Source organism: Terrapene carolina, unplaced genomic scaffold (assembly GCF_002925995.2).
Source record: "Terrapene carolina triunguis isolate 2854851 unplaced genomic scaffold, T_m_triunguis-2.0 Scaffold21, whole genome shotgun sequence".
In the NCBI taxonomy this organism is placed as follows: domain Eukaryota; kingdom Metazoa; phylum Chordata; order Testudines; family Emydidae; genus Terrapene; species Terrapene triunguis.
This window is the reverse complement of record NW_020664372.1, coordinates 40276243-40296006: the sequence shown is the minus strand read 5'-3', so window position 1 is coordinate 40296006 and position 19764 is coordinate 40276243. Positions and strand designations below refer to the sequence as shown.

General features: G+C 42.9%; 2 protein-coding genes across 6 annotated transcripts in view; both read left to right on the top strand.

Moving 5' to 3' along the window:
• The window catches only part of LOC112109708 (interleukin-1 receptor-like 2), a 44089-nt gene extending 34754 nt beyond the window's left edge, over positions 1–9335 (top strand). For all 5 annotated transcript variants that reach the window (XM_024204318.2, XM_024204302.2, XM_024204327.3 and 2 more), the window contains 2 exons: positions 732–899; positions 4637–9335. In XM_024204318.2, coding sequence (XP_024060086.1) covers positions 732–899; positions 4637–5025 — 557 coding nt within the window. In that variant the 3' untranslated portion in view covers positions 5026–9335. The remainder of the gene's footprint in view (positions 1–731; positions 900–4636) is intronic.
• Positions 9336–14078: 4743 nt separating this feature from the next.
• Positions 14079–19764, top strand: part of LOC112109609 (interleukin-1 receptor type 1-like) — a 37198-nt gene continuing 31512 nt past the window's right edge. The window contains exon 1 of the mRNA XM_029913409.1: positions 14079–14673. Coding sequence (XP_029769269.1) covers positions 14079–14673 — 595 coding nt within the window. The remainder of the gene's footprint in view (positions 14674–19764) is intronic.

Here is a 19764-nt window from a genome sequence, read left to right as displayed (position 1 = left end):
GAATGCAAAGGTACCAATGGAATGATACTGGTTAGCGTGATAAGCAGCGATCACAGAACACCACTGTTCTAATCATTGTCCAGTGTAAGTATCATAACAGAGATGGAGGGGTTCAAAAGAGGACAATGCGGTACTTTTGTAGATATTGATATGGCACTCCTATGAGGCATTGGAACAGGATGGGAGAAAGTGTGCTTGTTGGAAAACATTATAATTTTAACTGTAAGATGTGAACCTAATATTCATTGAAGGTGAAAAAAAATGTGTGTGCAGTCTTTGAAAGTGCAAAATGTGCTCCGACAAAAAAAGAAGTCTGCCATTTGAAAATCTGGGCTTAAATGCACTTTGAACAGAGGGTGTGAAATGCCTTATATATGTAAGCTACCAGACGTTGGCTTGTGTAGGTAGTGAAGGTAGTGTAGCAGGTATGTAAATCTGCTAGAAACAAACCTTTTTCAGGTTTATCTGCTCTCTGCTTTGCAGGGAAACTATTTCTAACTGCGAGACATGCATACTACAAAATATTTACAGCTGCAGAGCAGTTCTTGTAATGAAAGGCTGATGTCACCAAGAGCTACTTCTGCAGCTGACAAGGTGATAATGTGATAAGGTAGTTTCTGGCTCAATGTTAAAACAGAAATCAGGGTGGGAAATAGAAAAGGTGGGAACATATTCTTATTCCTTTAAAATAATTTTTGTCTTACAAATCTCACTGCTTCTATCTTGTTCAGTTTCAGATGGGAAGATCTATGATGCATATGTGTTGTATCCAAAAATCAACAAAGTAGATTGCATCTACGCACCAGATAACTTTGTGCTAAAGCTGCTTCCTGAGGTTTTAGAGAGACAGTGTGGATATAATCTGTTTATACTTGGAAGAGATGATTTACCAGGAACAGGTAAAATGAAAAATGATTGTATTCTCTCATTGCCTTTAAAGTAGAACTGGGTGAATTTTCTCATCATTCTCTTTGAATACTAGAGCAGGGCAGGAAAGTTTCACATCAGTATGGTCCCATGGGTCACATCATGACATAAGGCAGGAAAGTAAGGCACCAATTTTTATAATAGTAATTTCGGGAATATAGGTTTCAGAGTAGCAGCCGTGTTAGTCTGTATCCGCAAAAAGAACAGGAGTACTTGTGGCACCTTAGAGACTAACAAATATGCATCCGAAGAAGTGGGTTGTAGCCCACGAAAGCTTATGCTCTAATAAATTTGTTAGTCTCTAAGGTGCCACAAGTACTCCTGTTCTTTTTTCGGGAATATAGATGCTCTGAAATATTTTAAATTGGAGCTAGGTTGGAATGGAACTACTAGTGGGAGGAGAGGAGGCCACTTGGCAACTAAACCCAATGCATCTCCAAGCTGAACTTCAGTAGAGAGAGGTCAAGGGAAGAGAGTAGCTTGCCTAAAGGTTTTGGATACTACATCTAGAAATGGGAAGGTTCAGGGTTCCTCTCCCAAGAAAAATTCATGTAAGACTTCACACCCAACTTCTGTTAATTCCCGCTTCCGATCAAGTATTAGCAGCATTCCCCATAGTCCCTGAATTCTCAGTGCTTCAAGAAGGGCTGGTTCTAGCACTGTGTCCTAAGTATATCCTGCCAGGACCAAAAAGCATTGGTCCTGGCAGGATATACTCTCCTCTTCTATCTGATTCTTGTATTGGTTTCATATTTTTGTTATCCCATCTCTGGTTTTCTCTCTATTCTCTCTCTAGTCAATGTTTTTTGTCCTGTTGTTCCTCCTCTGCAGTCTTCCCCTGATTCCTCATTTTCTTTCATTTCCCATTTGATTTTCCTTTCCCTCTTTATTTCCTCCTCCCCCATCTCATGTTTCCCTTTCATTTTTTCATCTCCTCCATGGATCCTTCAGTTGCACCGTTTTGTTTGTAGGGGGAACTTAACTGCTGGCCCCACTTGCCCCCCAATACAGACAAACCCTTGAAATTTTGGGTACCTTTGCCTCTTTCTGAGAATGTTCAGTGAAGTTTGCTTCCACCTGCCCTTTTCACCTTTCCCTATGACATACTCCACCTTTTTCCCATGCCCTGTAGATGTGAGTGCCACTTCTTGTGCTCCCATACATGTGCTTCACACATCTCCAACTAGCTGGCACTCTACTCCTAAATCTCTCTGCAACGTGTCTATGGGCAGAGTTCGGAATAGAGTGTTTTTGGCATAATAGGAGCAACTCTTTCTTGTTACCTTTAAGACCAGGAAAAGTGGAAGAGCAGTGCTCTGGGAGGGAGGAAAGGCTAATCTGCTAGTAATCTCAGAGAGAGAGAGAGAGAGAGATCTGGTATGATATAGAACATCAAGAAGTTGATTGGTTTTAGTACAATAAAACCTAACCAATTGGTACTGAATGTGTGTTCTTTCTAATAGTTCTGCACTATCACATTTGCTTAGTATAGATAAGACAGTTTTTCATTGTTAACTTGCTCTTATTTTGTACTGTACATTTACATTTATATTAAAACAGAGTATAAAAAATGCTTCTGAGGTAATTGATTTTGAAATATGGATACAAAGCCAAATGGATTTTTTTGTTACTAGTTATAATTGTAGAATTCATATTTCTGAAAGAAATCTTTAAATTGAGAGAATTTGTTTTTAGTAACATTTTTAATTGATGATTTTCATCTGGGGTAGTGAAAACTAGCAATAGACTTTCTTCTTCGAGTGCTGGTCCCTATGTGTAGTCCACTGTGGATATGCATTCACTCCATACACCCGGAGCCAGAGAACTTTGAAAGCAGTGTCTGTTGGTCCACACACATGCACCCAGGTTCACTTCGTGCTTCTGACTGAGGAGGTAAAGGGCGAGGCGGACCGACTGCCTCTCCATATCCTTCTCACCATGGTCCAGCTCAGAATCTCTAGAGTCCAAAGCTTTGGCTTTCTCTTTTATTTATTAATAGATATCTGTCAATAGTTTTTGTAGTTCTAGAATGTTAGTTTTTATCTGATAGTTTTAGTGTTTTATGGTTATTTAGTTAGTCTCTCCCGACCTGGGGAGCAACACCCCCCCCCCATCCCAATTTGGGTACTGGACTATGCCCAGAACTCTGGGCTTCAAAATTTGTGCTTCCTCCCTGCAATCCTTCTCAGGCAGTGACGATCACCAATGCTGCGTGTGCTGCCTTGGGGGAGTCCACATCGTGGCAAGGGCAGGAACTTTGCCATAGGAAGCACCTAATAGAAAAGGCCATGAGGCAGCAATCAGACCAGGCTGGGGGATTCCCTCCCTCCCCCAGCATACATCAGCCTGATTCTGCTAAGAGTGCACCTCCTGCCATGAAGTCTGACTCAGGAGCAAAGAAGTCTACCCCCACAGATCTCTTGATGGGGTCTTGTTGGGAGAGTAGGGAGCATTCTCATGAGCATTAGGCTAAGTCCTCTTCCAAATCCACTTTGAAGAAGTTGGATTCAGCCCTGTCTAAACTGAGCAAGTCTATAAGCTCAGCCCAAGACAACCTAGTAAGTCCTATGTCTCAGAGCCATGACAAGAAAGCCTACAAGTCTAGGGCGCTGTTGACACCAGATTGCGATCTGGCATCTGCAGACTGCTAAGTCCAACATCTCCCACTCCAACACACTTTTTGGGGTTGTCTAGCACTCTTTTTCAACAGCTGGTGTACAATGGATAAATGGGTGCTGAACATCATCCATTCTGGCTGTACGATAGAGTTTGTCCCTCCCCCCTCCAAAACCTCCTTCCTCACCCCCTCTTGGGGGCCACTCTCATGATAAGATTCTCAGACAAAGTGGAATCCCTCTTACAGCGGAGAGTGATAGAGAAGGTTGCTCTTGAGTAAAAACCTCCACCCTTGGTACTGGACATACTGGGATCAGACTATATCCTCTCAAAGAATCTCAAAATGGATCTGACTGTTTAATTGTCCCGTCCCCCAACCCCCCACCTAGGGTAAGAGCTCATTCCACAAGAGGGCAAGCAGCATCTCTGGCATCGCTTCAAGATGTGCGGTCCCTATCTGTGTTCCTCTACCTGCCCTCCTTCCCCTCTGCTTTGGATCTTCTGTAATTTGCAGTGGAGAAGGAACTGCAGAGGCAGTCAGTCCACCCCGCCCTTTATCTCCTCGGTCGGTGGCACAAGGTGAACCAAGGCACATGTGCAGACCAACGGACACTGCTTTCAAAATTCTCCAGCTCTGGGTGCATGCAAAACATGTGTATCCACAGTAGAATACAGATAGGGGCCACACATCTTGAAGAACCTCCAGTTACTATAAGGTAGGTAATTTTGCATGAATTACAAAGAACAAAAACAAATCAGCTGAATCATTAAAGTAAGGTCTAGAGTGCACATCTAAAAATGTTACCAGCATAGCTATGTTGGTAAGGTGTATGGTTTTCTTGCCACCAAAAACCTCTCTAGTGTTGACACAATTATACTTGTGTAAAAGTATGTGTATAGCTTATTTTGCTTCTCTACTGGAATATGCTATGCTGGCATAGACACTTTATACCAGTATAACTGTGTCTATATTAGAGGGGGTTTGCCACTTTAATTATGCTGACATAAGAAAAAGTAAATATCTATTTTTAATGGGGGGAGAGAGATTCTTTTGTCTGAGCTAAAAGTTGATCATTTCTTGTGTCTTTTACAGCTGTGATCAATGTTGTTGATGAAACCATTAAGCAGAGCAGAAGGCTTATAATTGTATTAGTACCAGAATCATCAAGTTGCAGTTTATTAGAGGATATCTTCGAACAGCAACTGGCTGTGTACAGTGCTCTTGTCCGGGATGGAATTAAAGTTATTCTGATTGAGCTAGAGAAAATAAAGGACTATACGAACATGCCAGAATCAATCAAATACATTAAGCAAAAGCATGGGGCCATCAGATGGAAAGGAGACTTCACAGAGAAATCTTATTTAGCAAATACAAAATTTTGGAAAAATGTCAGATACCGAATGCCACCCAGACGTCCAACTTCTTCAGAACTACACTTGCTGCCAACAGCCTTGAACACCTTTCAAACCACAGAAAGATGAGGCATATGTCACTTTAATGGCCCTGGGCAGCTCCATTTTGAAAGCTGTCTTGGTGGATTTTATTAGAATGCTGATTGTGTACATGGTAAATGGATGATTTCACTGAAAGCCTTTCAGGATTGCATTCACAGGTTAAAGAAAGCTAATTAATTCTCATTCCACTGTGCATAGCTAGCCAGCAGGATACACAGTAATATTCCTTCAGTGTTATATTAATGACAACGTTAGAATGATGACAGCAGAAAAGAAGCACCGAAAACAGCAGAAACCTCTGGGGAAAAAATAAGCTTTTGAAAGGGCACTTTTAAGACCCTTTTTGAACAGTGTGTTTCTAGAAAAAAAAACTGTATTAAAGCAGATTAAGTATAATGAACATTCAGGTATCTTTTATGTTAACTGAGTCCAGATTTATATTCTGAGTTTTGTTAGTGATATTTTATGTCTTTAGCCTAGGTGATACAATTGCAGTAGTTAAAAATGCAGTTCATTAATCTGTTCTTTATCACTAACTTACTCAGTCCATCCAGGTTAGACCCACTTCACCCTGCCACCAAGCACAGTCAGACATTGCCATGCATATCCTGCAAAAGCTCATCTTACTCTGAATTGTAGATCTTCAGCTCCCAACAAATACATTTTTAGATGAATATGAACAGTTTGAAAGATGGAGGCAGTTCAGCTGAAAGATGCCACAGTGATCAGTAATATTATGCTTAAAAACTAAACATATTTTAAATGATCTGGAAGAGGGGCAAAGGATTAAACAGATGTAAAATGTTAATTACTTCACTGATAATACTAATTTGGGGTATGAGGCAAGCACCAAGGAGCACAAAGTAAACCTATGAAGGCTGGAAATCCATGCGTAAAATGATACAACCTAATCCAATAAGATTCACTAGAAGCATTACAAAATGTACTGTACTGAACAGTCAGTGACCTGGCATAAAGACAGACGAGGTGATCGAATAAGTCTCTTCCATCTCCTAACGTCTAAGAATTGATGAGAAGTGCTGGCAGTGTGTTTAATATTGGTCAGGTATAAGTATTAAGTTAATGGAGCAAGTGTGGGGGGTTTTTTGGTTTGTTTTTTAAGAAAATATATGCCATAGTTGCAGCTGATTTTTAATAAATTTCCAGTACTGTTTTGAGTCAATTTTTGAAGCAAACTGCAGGGATCTGATGGTATAATTTCCTCTTGCATAAATTATAATGACTGCTAAAGCCTCTTACAGTTTTGTGGAAAATATAACCCTTTTGAAGCAGCGGTGTATTGTTAAGCAAATGAGACTGATGTTGACCAGAACTACCCCACAGAGGTTGCTGGCCAGGAGAGATGGCAAGTTTTAGAAGTGATACCTTTTTTGAGAAAAGGAGGCAGGATTTTCATTGACCTATCCTGGCACAGTGGAGGATTTAATGTTTGCAGGTTGTAATAGAGTAGTCTGTGTATACTTATCCAAAGTGTTCTGGCTACAACTGCTAAGAAATTAGTCTGCACTGGAGAGGACCACAAGGGCCTGGGATATGTTTAAGATACAGGGATTTACAACAACGAACTAGTCAATGTATTGGCTTTCAGTGGATTACAGGTGGAAGGAAATTGGTATTTTTGTAAATGATAGGAAAAAATCATGCTTTTGAAATGAAGAGAAGAGTAGAGTTGCAAAGTGCACATTGGTCATGTGAGAAATGACAACCTGTAGGGCAGGCCAGATAAAACTGGAAAACTGTAGTGAAATTTGGGAGATCAAATATTGAATATCTAAATGTATGGATACTATACTGACCTTCTGTGGATCTACTGGTTGTCTTCTAAATTAGCCAGAAAAAGTTATTTCACTCTGAAACTAATGCTTAAGGCCCCATGATTACAATGGAACTACTTGCAAAAATAGTTAAGCGTGTGTGTGTTTGCTTGCCTAGAGGTCTGTGACAAGGGGGACTCTCAATGCAGATAGAAGTTGGCTATGTAAAAGAAGAGCTCTGACTCCTGACATTAAATCTGTAATTGGTTTGAAATTAACATATCCAACCCCTAGAAGTATTGACTATAGATACATGAAGCTTCACAGAAGACACTGCATTGATTTGCAGGATCAATTCTTTTTTAATACTGCTTAATAAAGTAACTTGCTCAGGGTCTGATACGTATGGTTTATATTATAGATATTCTAGCAAGTGCAGCAATACATTTTTGTAATTGGCTATGATCAAAGGTGGGTATGGGGAAATATGAACTTTGTGTGCTCTCAGGTTCAGCACAAAAGGAAGGAATTATATCACTGGGTCAAAGAACTGTGCTTCTAAATGCTCAGTATATTTTACATAAGGTAAATTGTATTTGTATCAGTCAATGAAATCCCTCTCTCTCTAACATACATATTTTTAAGATAGGGTGACCAGACAGCAAATGTGAAAAATTGGGACGGGGGTGAGGGGTAATAGGAGCCTATATAAGAAAAGACCCTAAAATCGGCATATCTGGTCACCCTATTTTAAGATAAGAGAAATGTAATAAAACCTCCAGACTGTTGTTTGAATAGAGTGGGAATGGTCGTGCTATCAGGAAGAAATATTTTCCATCTATAGCATTGCACAATTGGATATGTTTATTTTGAGGTTTTTTCCTTTTCTCTGAGCCTCAGGTACTGACCTACATACCCACCCTGCCTTCCTACCAAAGCTGGTGTCACATTTCCACCACAATCAGGACACTTTTCTGCCTGTCTTCTTCCCAAAGCGTCACAAAACTGATGAGGAACATTGACTATATACCATAGACATAGATGGCCCCTGTACTTTTATGTTGAAAGAACCAAACCCTTCCGAAAGTCAACACAGCTCTTTGTAGTGAACAGGATGAAAGGTCTGCTGGTGTCATCCCAGAGCATCTCGTCCTGGATAACCGCCTGCATCCTGATTTGCTATGAAGGTTCTGCCTCCAGCCATCACGACAGCCCATTCCACAAGGGCCCAGGCTTCATCAGCAGCATTCCTCGCACAGACACCAATCCAGGACATTTACAGGGCTGCGACATGGTCATTGATTTATGCCTTCGCATCCCACAATGCCATCACGCAACAGGCCCATGATGATGCCAGTTTTTGGGAGGGCAGTGTTGCAGTCAGCACGTTCATGAACTCCAAGCCCACGTTCAGAGATATTGCTTGAGTCACCTAGCATGGAATTGACATGAGCAAGCACTCAAAGAAGAAAAAATGATTACTGAAATTTCATAACTGTTGCTCTTTGAGATATGTTGCTCATGTACATTCCATTACCCAGCCTCCTACCCTCTGTCAGAGTTACCGGCAAGAAGGAACTGAGCAAGTGTGGGACTGGCAGCACCCCTTATACAGGCGCATAGGCACAGGGCTTCAGGAGGTGCTAGGGCCAGCCCCATGGATACCACTAAGGGAAAAAAATCTCTGGCAACTGTGCACATGGTGCGTGCACACCTAGCATGGAATGCACATGAGCAACACATCTCAAAGAACAACAGTTACGGAAGGTCAGTAACCGTTTTATCCAGGGGCTAGTTAACAGAATATGGTGGAGCCAAGGCAACCTACTAGAAATTTCAGATTACTTGGTAGGCGTTAAGACTAGGAGTACAAGTTCAGTTACCATATACAGCATCAAAAGTTCATACTCAAGTTTCTGAGCCGATACAGTTCCACTGGCCAGGTTCCTGGGGAATGCCAAATGGTACAAAGTGGAATTTCATCGATTGGCTTCCTTTTAACACTATAGCTTTGAGAGTCCAAAATGCTCTGGCGTACTGTCATTGAGCATGAACTAACACAACTAGAATTCCCAAATGCCTCCAAATCAAGTAATCCCTGCTTCTCTGGGGGAGGCAGCCCATCAAAACATTTCCAAGATTTCATCTTCAGATATAAAGAAAGCCTTGTGTTTTTCTTAAAATAAATAAAATCTATTTTTACATCAGTAACATGGGGTGCCAGTCTCTCTTAGCTGGAGGACTTTCATCAGACCTTGGACAGTGGCATCAATGGAGGCTGAAACTGTAGCTGCAGCTTTTAAACCTTAATGGCCAGTTGAGCGTTGCCATTCCTTTTCCCCCAGACTGAACAGTGGGAGACCTGCAAGTCAGATTTCAGCCACCTCTGGCATCCCTATCCAGATCCTCCAAAGGTCAAAGTCCTCCAGCAAGAAGAGGAATCTCAGAAACTGACATTCTGTATATTTCCACTAATAAAATGACACAACTTTTTGATAGATAAGAATTCTAGTAACAAAGAGAGACAACCAAAACGTAACCAATTACTTTAATGAGGGATTTTTTAAAAAAAAGCTAGTACCCCATAATACAAACCTACTGAGAACAGAATTTGGAAATGGCTGAGTTTGAAAAGGACTGATTGTGTTAAGAGGTAACTCCCTTCTCTTCATGTGTCATTGTATAATGCCTGCATCTGTAATTTTCACTCAATGCATCTGAAGAAGTGAGTTTTTTTTACCCATGAAAGCTTATGCCCAAATAAATCTGTTCGTCTTTAAGGTGCCACCGGAGTCCTTACTGATTGTGTTGTGATGTACATGTTGTAATATGCTATAGGCCATATGGACCTCGTATAAATGCTGTATGCTTGACGTGAGTATGTGAGCTGTGTGCTGGCAGCTGAAGCAAGGATTTAAGGTTATGAGCAGTCAAGAATTATCTGTGCAAAACAAACTTTGTCATGTCCATAAGTGAAAATGGAATGTCTTGGATTATGGTGGCCTGCCCGGACCTGCTCCTCTGGAGTTATGGATGAAAGGTTTAGTAAACAGAAAAAGAGCTAATGATGCGATGGACTGGTCTATAAAAAAGGTTGTTGCTATAGCTAAGTTGGAGTCAGACACCAAAATCATGGAAAAGAAGAGGCGTGTAATGTGGGGCTCCCCACGCCTTGTGATCGGACTGAATTTCGACTGGCCATCGGGATTTCCTTTGGATCTTCAGATTCTGGTGTAGTATGAAAGAAGTGTGATTGTGGAGTGAGTGAGGTTTATATTGTAATCAACAAAAATATGTAGAGTATTATATACCAACACTGTGTCCGGTATCTGCCTGCTCCCGCATCCAGTAGGGAGGCCTCTATCAGAGCCTAACACTTGATGGAGAATTGCAAGTGGGGGAGAGATATAAGGAGTGCTGGATTATGAGACGGGGGTCTCAGTGTTGGGGGAGACTAAAGGGTGACTCCTTATTTGTGGGATTTGTGAGATTAAAAGTATGCATGGGGAGATACTGCGTGGAGTTTTGGGAACGTGTTACATTAAGTAGTTAAGTGAGTGAGAGTGCGTGGGGAGATACCGTGTGAGGTTATTCAGATAATGTTTAAAAAGCGTAAAAGGGTAGAGGAGGCACCCCAATGGATTAAAGTTAAAGCCCCTTCTATGTTAGGGAAGGAGATTATTGCATTAGGGACCTGCCCTTGGAGGGAGGGTGCACTGGAACCTGATGTGATAATTGATACTTCTCAAACATGTTTTCTAATGTATGTACAGCTATACAAGCCTAATGCCAGCAAGAAGCAGGCAGCTGTGATATGGTTGTGGGCTACGAAAAAAGTAATTGAATACAAGGGGGAGGCATGTGCAGGGCTACAGACCCTGCAAGAAAGTCTTAAAATTTGCCAGGAAAGTTTAGAGAAGGAAGTATGGCAAGCACAAGTAATGCAGACTCAGTTGGAACAGCTGGGAAAACAAAATAGAGAACTGGAAAAGAGAAGGATGGAATGGGGACACTGGCAAGACTCTGTGGCATCAGAGCTGGGAACGGAATACTGGGGAACAGACTCTGCCAGCGTGTAGAGCTATGAATATATGTGCTTGGAATTAACCCCAATAAACATTGCATTGTTTGCACTTTGGATTTCTGGTCTTCTGCTCTCTGTCTGTGTGACAAAAACCAGGGGAGAGGGAGAAGGAAAGGAGGCACTGAAGTCCACTTGTAAGAGGTTTAGGGTAAAGGCAGCATTATGGGAGACTGCCAGTAATTCTTTAGTTTGGTGCTACTCCAGTAAAGGCAACTGGAGGGTTGTAAACTAGAGTTAGGGGTGGTTAAAGATAACTTGGCACAACAGGGTTTGGAGTCAGAAGCAAAGTTAACAGACCACCTTAAGAGACAGAAGCTGCAACTTGGTCGGAGTGAAGGGGAAAAAAATGTTTTGAAGTGAAAAAGGGAGAGTGAAGTTGCTCAGAAATAATTAATTGCAACAGAGAATAGTACTTCTGCAAATCAACTGAGGTGCAAACAAAAACCAAAAAAAAAAAAAAAAAAAAAAAAAAAAAAAAAAAAAAAAAAAAAAAATAAAAAAAAAAAAAAAAAAAAAAAAAAAAAAAAAAAAAAAAAAAAAAAAGCACAGGGTAAGGCAGCTGTATTGCACCTTAAAGAATTGAATGCAGAAGTAAGTGATTTAAAATAAGTGAAGAGTTACAAGTAGCTTTTGCAAAAATTAATACTACAGACTTTGTAGGGAAGTAAACACTTAGGAGTTGTGAAAATGTTAAAAAGTTACAGTTGTGGTGTTATAAAAAGGGCATTCTTGGTTTAATAATAAAACCCAGTTATGTAAATATAAATATATGTGCAATTCAGTACAGTCACATTGAGTGGAACCGTGGTAGTTAAACAAATTATACAAGGGGGTTAGGTAGAGTGGCTACTGCTACCACTATGTGTTATCCCCAGAAATCTTTACAATTATTCTGAGGGAAATGGGCCCTTTTCTCACAGGAATAGTTTGTAATCAAAATCACTAGGGTGTGTGTGTGTGTGTTTATACACATATACACACACAGTTATTTACTGGAACTTAACGTGACTGCCTTCGATTATACAAAATGGGAAAGTAATCTGGGTACAGTATTATGAAAAAATAATTAGAGCAGTGCAAGGGATATTAGGTAAAAAAGAATTTGTGTGTGTACATATTTTTGTGTAACTATGCAAGGTTTTAAGGACCTAAACCAACACTCATGGTTTGTAAAATCCTGTTTGTAGGTTTAAGATAATTTGGGTTTGTTTTATTTTGTCTTTAAATAAAAAAATGATGCCACTAAAACTCCATTTGAATCTCACATCCAAAGTTGCAACACTGACAGACTCTTTTGCCAGACATGGCCAGCTAGTATGATGTGGCTTTGGTATTTAGCATTTAACCCTTTGGATAATTCCATGTGTTTATAAAGTTTAATATCTTTTTAAATGAAGACCAAAGAATGCGGCCATGGCAGAGGCAGCCACAACTGGAAAAATGGAGAGAGATTCTGGATCCTTTTTTTATTATTTTGGTAATAAATAGCAGCTAAGTACTGCAGGAAGGGTGCACAAAGTTAAGAGAGTGTACCTCTGAAGCAAGAGCAGGGGTGAAATGTACAAAAGAAGCAATGTCAGGCCAGGTCTACACTACCGCGGTAGTTCGACGGCTGGCAATCGAACTTCCTGGTTCGATTTATCGCGTCTGGTCTGGACACGATAAATCGAACCAGGAAGTGCTCGCCGTCGACTGCGGTACTCCACCTCAGCGAGAGGAGTACCGCAGAGTCGACGGGGGAGCCTGCCTGCCGCGTGTGGACCGCGTCTGAACCGCGGTAAATTCGAACTAAGGTATGTCGACTTCAGCTACGTTATTCACGTAGCTGAAGTTGCGTACCTTAGATCGAATTGGGGTGTTAGTGTAGACCAGGCCTCAGAAACACCAAGCCTTGAAGTGGCTCTAAGTAATTAGACTGTCACAATGTTAAACCTTGAAATAAATGCTAGTGAGTAACCTTGTAACAATGGATGTGTGTGATTTTGGAGGAAGAATTTTAAGCATGCTAAAAATGGCAATTGAAAATAAATCTCATGTTCAGAGATCTCATAATAATACTCTCAGCTATTACCTGTGAATAAACTTAAAGCTTGGCACAGCAGGGAAGCCATTACAAACCTGGTCTGCAGTACAAGAAGGAAAACTGAGGTACACCACCTCATGAATTTCATAAATGAACAGTGGGATAATTCACCCTTTTCTTTAAGGGTAGAAGTCATTGAAATCTGGCCTGTCGATAGAGCAAATCACAGGAAAGTATAGAGGTAATTCTTCTGGTGTGGTTTTTTTTGCAACCAGCAAGGAGATTTGTAAAAGGGAGAGATTTTTAAGCAATAATCTGTCCCCCCCAAGGGAGGGGGGGCTAGGAAAAGTTTTTTATTTTTCAGACACTCTACAGGCAAGCTGGTGCCAGCAGAACAACCTAGAAAACAAAAATTATGTTGTGGGTGTTGTTTATCTTGTCATTACTGTTATTTTGATGGATATTATACAAGAAGGGTTAACACATATAGCAGCAAAAGTCAATGTATGGTATGATCTACCTAGAAATCATGGTCTACTTAAGGTAGGAGTTTAAGTGATATACCACATTCCAGGAGAACACCATCTATTCCCAGCCTGCTGCTATTGGGAACAGAGAATGGAAATAGGTTCACTGTACGCAGTGAACAAAAAGACAGGAGAGGTAAAGTGGGCACCCAATTAATAATTTCTTCGCTTTGCATTTTTTTGTCTGCCACTCCATGGCACATCAAGGAATAGAGAATATGCTTTTTAAGGTAAAACAAATTGGAATTTGGCCTAGAGTATGGGAAGATTTGTTAAAACTTGTATAAAATGCGTGGCAGACAGCAATAGAACATCTAGTGCAGGGCCATTGTTACATCAGAGAATTGTAGGGCATGAAGTAGGATACAAATGGACTATATTGATAAGTTGTCGAAAACTTCCAGAGGAAATCAGTATTTTCTGGTGGTGGTGGATTCTTTTTCCGGATGGGTGGAGGCGATTCCTACCTGGAACCATACTGCAGAGACAACCGCTAAGAAACTATGGGATGTTGTTTTTAGCAGGTATGCAGTGAGGTATTGAGAGTAATTGATTCAGATAATGGACTGCATTTTGTGGGGGAAGTAGTGAAAAGCTTATTGAAAGTTTTAGGAATAAAGCAGCAGTTAAACATTCCTTACCATCCTCAATCATCAGGATCAGTAAAGAGAATGAATCAAACAATTAAGCAAACTCTACGAAAGGTGGTACAGGAGACTTGTAAAGATTGGGATGAGACATTACCATTGGTGTTGGCGGCAATTCGAAGTAGTGATCGGTTAGGTACAGGGTACCAGCTGTACCAAATTCTCTTCAGAGGTCCTATGAGACTGTGGAGCCCTCTACTGTATCCAGGAGAAGTAGAGGAAGTATCGGTTACCCAATGGGTTAAAGAGTTACCGACTGAATTTAAGAAAATGGAATTTAGGTTAACAGATGCAGTTGAGAAAGCAAGAGAATATGTGGACTCACGAGCCATTCAAGATACGAAATTGTGGAACATAGGAGATAAGGTGATGTATCTGAGGCTGACACCAAAAGATCATGTCTTGGAATCAAAATGGGTTGGACCATTTTCAATTATGAATAAAATTTCCCCCACTGTAGTGCAAATTAATCAGGGAAAAAAGGGGAAATGGGTACACACCACAATTAAAGTTATGGCGCAAAGATTAGATAACCTTTTGGTTTGTTTTACAGAAATAAAAGGGGAATGTCCAACTGCATTGGAGGATATCCCGAACAGATCCTGGATTGGGAGTGTGGGTACGGTGCTATGACTTTTGCAATTGGCTTGCTGCTTATGCTCACTTTGCTTTGCATTATTTGTCTGGGGGGGAAATTGTGTTGCGCGAATTGCATTTTAGGAAGAAGAATACCAGAACTCGAGCGAAGACAGAAGAGTTTAGCAAAGGCTTAACATAAGCACTTGGAGTGGTATAGTCAGAGGCACTGGACGTTATTCTTGTGGAATAATGACCATGACCTCAACACAAGAGGGGTGCAAAAGTGGAACCAGAAAAAGGGAAAGTTTGCTGGGAATTAAAATTGATTTTGAAGTAAAAGTTCTAACACTGTCAGCAATGATTTGGGAAAAACAGGAAAGCCATATTCTCCCCCCCACCCCTCCCCCGAAGGGCGGGGATATGGCTTCTGTTTTTTATGTTTTGTGACTATCTGAGGAAGTTTAGGGGTGCAAGGATATACACATAGGAGCACCTCTAAAATGGAGGTATGGATTAAAGGGCATAATACATTCAACTATCCATGGGACATGATGGAGAAAGCGGGACCAAACAAAGACTGATGTGAGGGGAAACCTTTTGAGGGGAACTTTGAAATATGATGGGAAAATGGTAAGAATTTAACATGGGAATATTTAAAACCAGAGGACTTGGAGAAGCAATGGAGGTATTTTTATATTATAAAAGGGGAGGGCTGGTTGATGTTTAAATTTAGTTATAATGAAAATAACCTGAATATAAGCATCTTGAATTGCACTTTTTGGAATTTGGGATTTAATGTAACTACTTGGGATGTGATTTATGAAAAAGAATTGGCTAATGTCCATGTGGGATGGAATGAGTCATCGTCTCTCAAAGTGTGGCTCTATGATGCTATGGTAAATTCTTCCATAATGGTGAAATTAAGCTGTTGCAGGAAAATCGATAGGGGAATATACTTTTGGGGATATGGTAGGTATTTCGTGTTTCTTAATCAAATATCAGTAAATAAAACCGCACCAAGAATCATGGTGGATGAACATCCATATAGAAGGGGGGACGTAATTGAAGCCCCAATTATTGTGGCCCAAATGATTTGGCTGGAGGAGTCGCAATTAGAGTATAAGCCATATGCCTTGCCTCTATTACTAGCATGGCAATAACAATGGGGAGATGGAGCTAAAAGAAGTAAAAGAGGTATAGGAGAATATACTGTGGGAGGCATTGGTGCTGGGGTTGGGGGGTGGAATTTGATTGATATTGAGACGTTATGAGGGAAAATGTCTTGGGTGAGATTTTTGGGAGCTAAACAGATGCATGTAATACAAAATTTTGGCACATTATCGGAGCAAGGAATAAGGAATGTAGTGCTCCAACTAAAACAAATACAAGCCTTGGAAACATCTTTAAATGCAAGTTTATTGAGTGTGTCAGAAATTAATAACGAGACTGTGTTAGCAATACGATGTGTACAGATGCAAGCTTATGGGATACAGTGTATAGAGAGGATAGTCCATATACTGAGTAATGGGGAATGGCCCTTTGAATGGTTCAAAGACTCCCATATATAGAAACAACAAATTATAAGATGGGAAAAAAACCTTGGGTTTAATTGGACTCAAACCACTGTAAAAGGGGTTGGAAGGGTAGGATGCTATCACATAACACTTGGAAAAAAGAAAAGAACGGCAGTGCCTGGGTGCTGCTGAAGATTATTAACGGAGAATTATGGCAAATAGAAATAAGTGGAAGACATTTGATCCCAGAAGAGGGGGGCTATAAATTGGTGGAATTGATAAAACGTTGTGAGGAGTGGGGGCAAAATAAATGAGTGTGCCCACAGCTAACTTGGTCTTTAGAGGGATGTCATCTAAACCATTCAAGTGGACAATGTATAATACAGTATTTAGCCCCTAATGGCACAAGAGTGTTTGCTGTAGGCAATGGGCGCATTTGTGTTGTAACCACTGAAAAATATATATTTTGGGGAGATATTACAGAAAAAGGTCCAATTGAGTCATGCAAATGTAATGTAACAGAGGTTATTATTGAAGGAATTGTTTTGGGGACCCTTATTCTTAAAAAAGGAAATCATTGGGGAACCAAAAGATGTGGTCTGGTCCTTTCATTTTAGGGGTACATTGGGAACAATGGGAGGAATTGGTTGATAAAAGTGAAAAAATAAAGCAATATGCAAAGAATGTATCTCAGGGGTTGGCAACCTGTGGCACGCAGCTCGCCAGGGTAAGCACCCTGGCGGGCCGGGCCAGTTTGTTTACCTGCCACATCGGCAGGTTCGGCCGATCGCAGCTCCCACTGGCCGCAGTTCGCCACTCCAGGTCAATGGGGGCTGCGGGAAGCAGCGCAGGCCGAGGGAATGTGCTGGCCGCGGCTTCCCGCAGCCCCCATTGACCTGGAGTGGCGAACCGCAGCCAGTGGGAGCTGCGATCGGCCGAACCTGCCGACGAGGCAGGTAAACAAACTGGCCCAGCCCGCCAGGGTGCTTACCCTGGCGAGCCACATGCCAGAGGTTGCTGACCCCTGATGTATCTAAATCTGCCCAGTTGGGAAAGATAAGTATCTTGTTGCATAATGATCAAATATTAAAATTAGGAAAAGAAGGGGAAGAATTGACAGTCCACCATTGGTACAATGTCTTTAAGGGATGGTCTCCCAGTGCCACGGCCTTCCTGAATGTGGCATTGCATCCTGTTGTATTGTTCATGTTAATGATTCTACTAATCTTTGTCATGCTGTGTTTGTACTGTCAAATAAGAAAACGACAAGGAGTTTTGGAACAGGTAATATATAAAGCTGAGCAGCTTGCAAAATTATAAAAGTGATACATGATTAGTAACATTGATTGTATCAAAAGGGGGACTGTTGTGATGCATATGCTGTAATATGCTATAGGCCATATGGGCCCAGTATAAATGCGGTATGCTTGACATGAGTATGAGAGTTGCGCACTGGCAGTTGAAGCAAGGATTTAAAGTTATGAGCCATCAAGGATTTATCTGTGGAAAACAAACTTTGTCATGTCCATAAGAACTTCGACTGGCCATCAGGATATTTGGGGGCCATAGGGATTTCAAGTGACCCTTCCCTGAATTTTTGTGTAAATCACTTGGTGGTGGCAGCAATACTGTCCAAGGACAAGGAAAGGAATTTGTGCCTTGGGGAAGTTTTAACCTAAGCTGGTAGAATATAAATTTAGGGGTCTTTCAGGTGGGTCCCCATATCTGTACCCCAGATGTCAGAGTGGGGGGGAACCCTGCCTCTTCCAGCCCCTGCCCTACCCTCACCCTGCCCCCATTCCACCCCCTTCCCCCAAGTCCCTGCGCCTGCCATGCCTCTTCTCCACCTCCTCCCCTGAGTGTGCCCCTCCCTGCTCCTCCCCCTCCCTCCTGGAAAGTTCTAAGCGCCACCTGTTTGACAGGAGGAGGGAAGCCCTGGGAGGGACGGGGAGAAGCAGGGACATGGCATGCATGGGGGAGGAGGAGGGGACGACAGGGATGGGGGTAGCTTGGCTGCCGGTGGGTGCGGAGTACCCACTAATTTTTTCCTGTGGTTGCTCTAACCCCGGAGCACTCATGGAGTTGGTGCCTATGCAGTTGGGGGTTACAGGTTGTTGTAATGACCCATAAATCCAGTGTCCCTATTGTGTCTATAATTTTTAGTGTCTAGGAGAATTATGAATTTAAGCTCCCAGGCTCATCTTTTGAAAGTGTTGTGCAGGTTTCCTTTGAGGATAAGGACTGAGATAGCTCAGCTATAGAGCAATCACGTTATGAAAAGTGCTCACTCACAGGCGATGTGGTGTTTTTGTCTTGTCAGTTTCCTGTGTGAGTTTATTCGAGAGCGTAGTGATTGGCTGGTTTCACCCACATAGTTCCTATTGTGGAATTTAGTGCACTGGATGAGGTACACCACAGGTTGTGATTGGCATGTGTAGGATCCACGGATCTTGAAAGGCATGTTGGGGCACAGGGTTTGATCATGGTAGCAGTGGAGATATAGCTGCAGTTTTTGCATCTGCATTTGCATCTCTGGTGAACACAACAAGCCCCATATGGCCAGTAGCTGGGTTAGCTGGTGGCCCTGCCCCCTAGGCTTGGGACTTTTAATATAGACTCATAGAAGTGTAGGACTGGAAGGCAGCTCAGTGGGCCTCTTGTCAAGTCCCTTGCACTCATGGCAGGGTAGAGTTAAATTCCTCTTCCCCCCCCCCCCCTTAAGCAGACAAGGCCTCATTAGGGGCTGGGGCCAGGTCATTCGGGGCTGAGCAGCGGCTGGCTGTAAGGTGACCATATAACCAGTGTGAAAAATTGGGGTGGTGGTGGTGGGTTAATAGGTGCCAATATAAGACTAAGCCCCGAATACCTAGATTGTCCCTATAAACTCGGGACAGCTGCTTCCCCACACTGGCTGTGAGTGAGCCTAGGCACAGCGGACTCTGCCCCACCTGCTGTAGCAAGAGGGGTCTGGCTGGGGGCAATGGGGCCCCAGAGCGGGCCGGGCTGGTAAAGGCACAGCAGAGACCCCCCATCCTCTGGGAGCAGGGACCCGCTTGGGTGCCCCTGCTGCCATCGGGGCTCTTCGGGGAGGTGGGGGGGGGAGAAAAAGGGGACCCAGGGCTGCTGCGCTCCCGGTCCCAGCTCCTTTGCTGCTCGGTCTCTCCGGGTCCGCGACTGCCACCCCGGCCCCGCCCGCTTCTGACGCGAGCGGGAGCTGGCAGGAGGCAGCACCGCAGCGGCAGGTAGGTGCGGGGAGCGGGGGCTGGCCGGGTCCGTCTCCGGGCGGGGAACCGCGCGGATGCCGCTGGCCAGGGGGCCGCGCTCGCAATAGGGGCTGTGAGCCTGTGGGACCCTCCCCCCGCTGCGGGCCGGGAGCCCCGGCCCCGGCCCCCTGGAGCCGGCTTAACACCTCCCGCCCCCGCCGCGCCCCGCCGCAGCCAGCCGGGGTTACGGTCCAACACGCCTCGGGGCACCTGCCGGGGAGGGTGGCTCCGGGGTCGGAGCTCGGCGCCGTCCTCGCGGCGGGCGGGCGGGCGGGTCTCAGGGAACCCCGCGCAGGTCGGTTCTGCCCCCGACCCCGCCGCAGAAGGCGCTGCCCATACAGGCAGCGGGAGCCA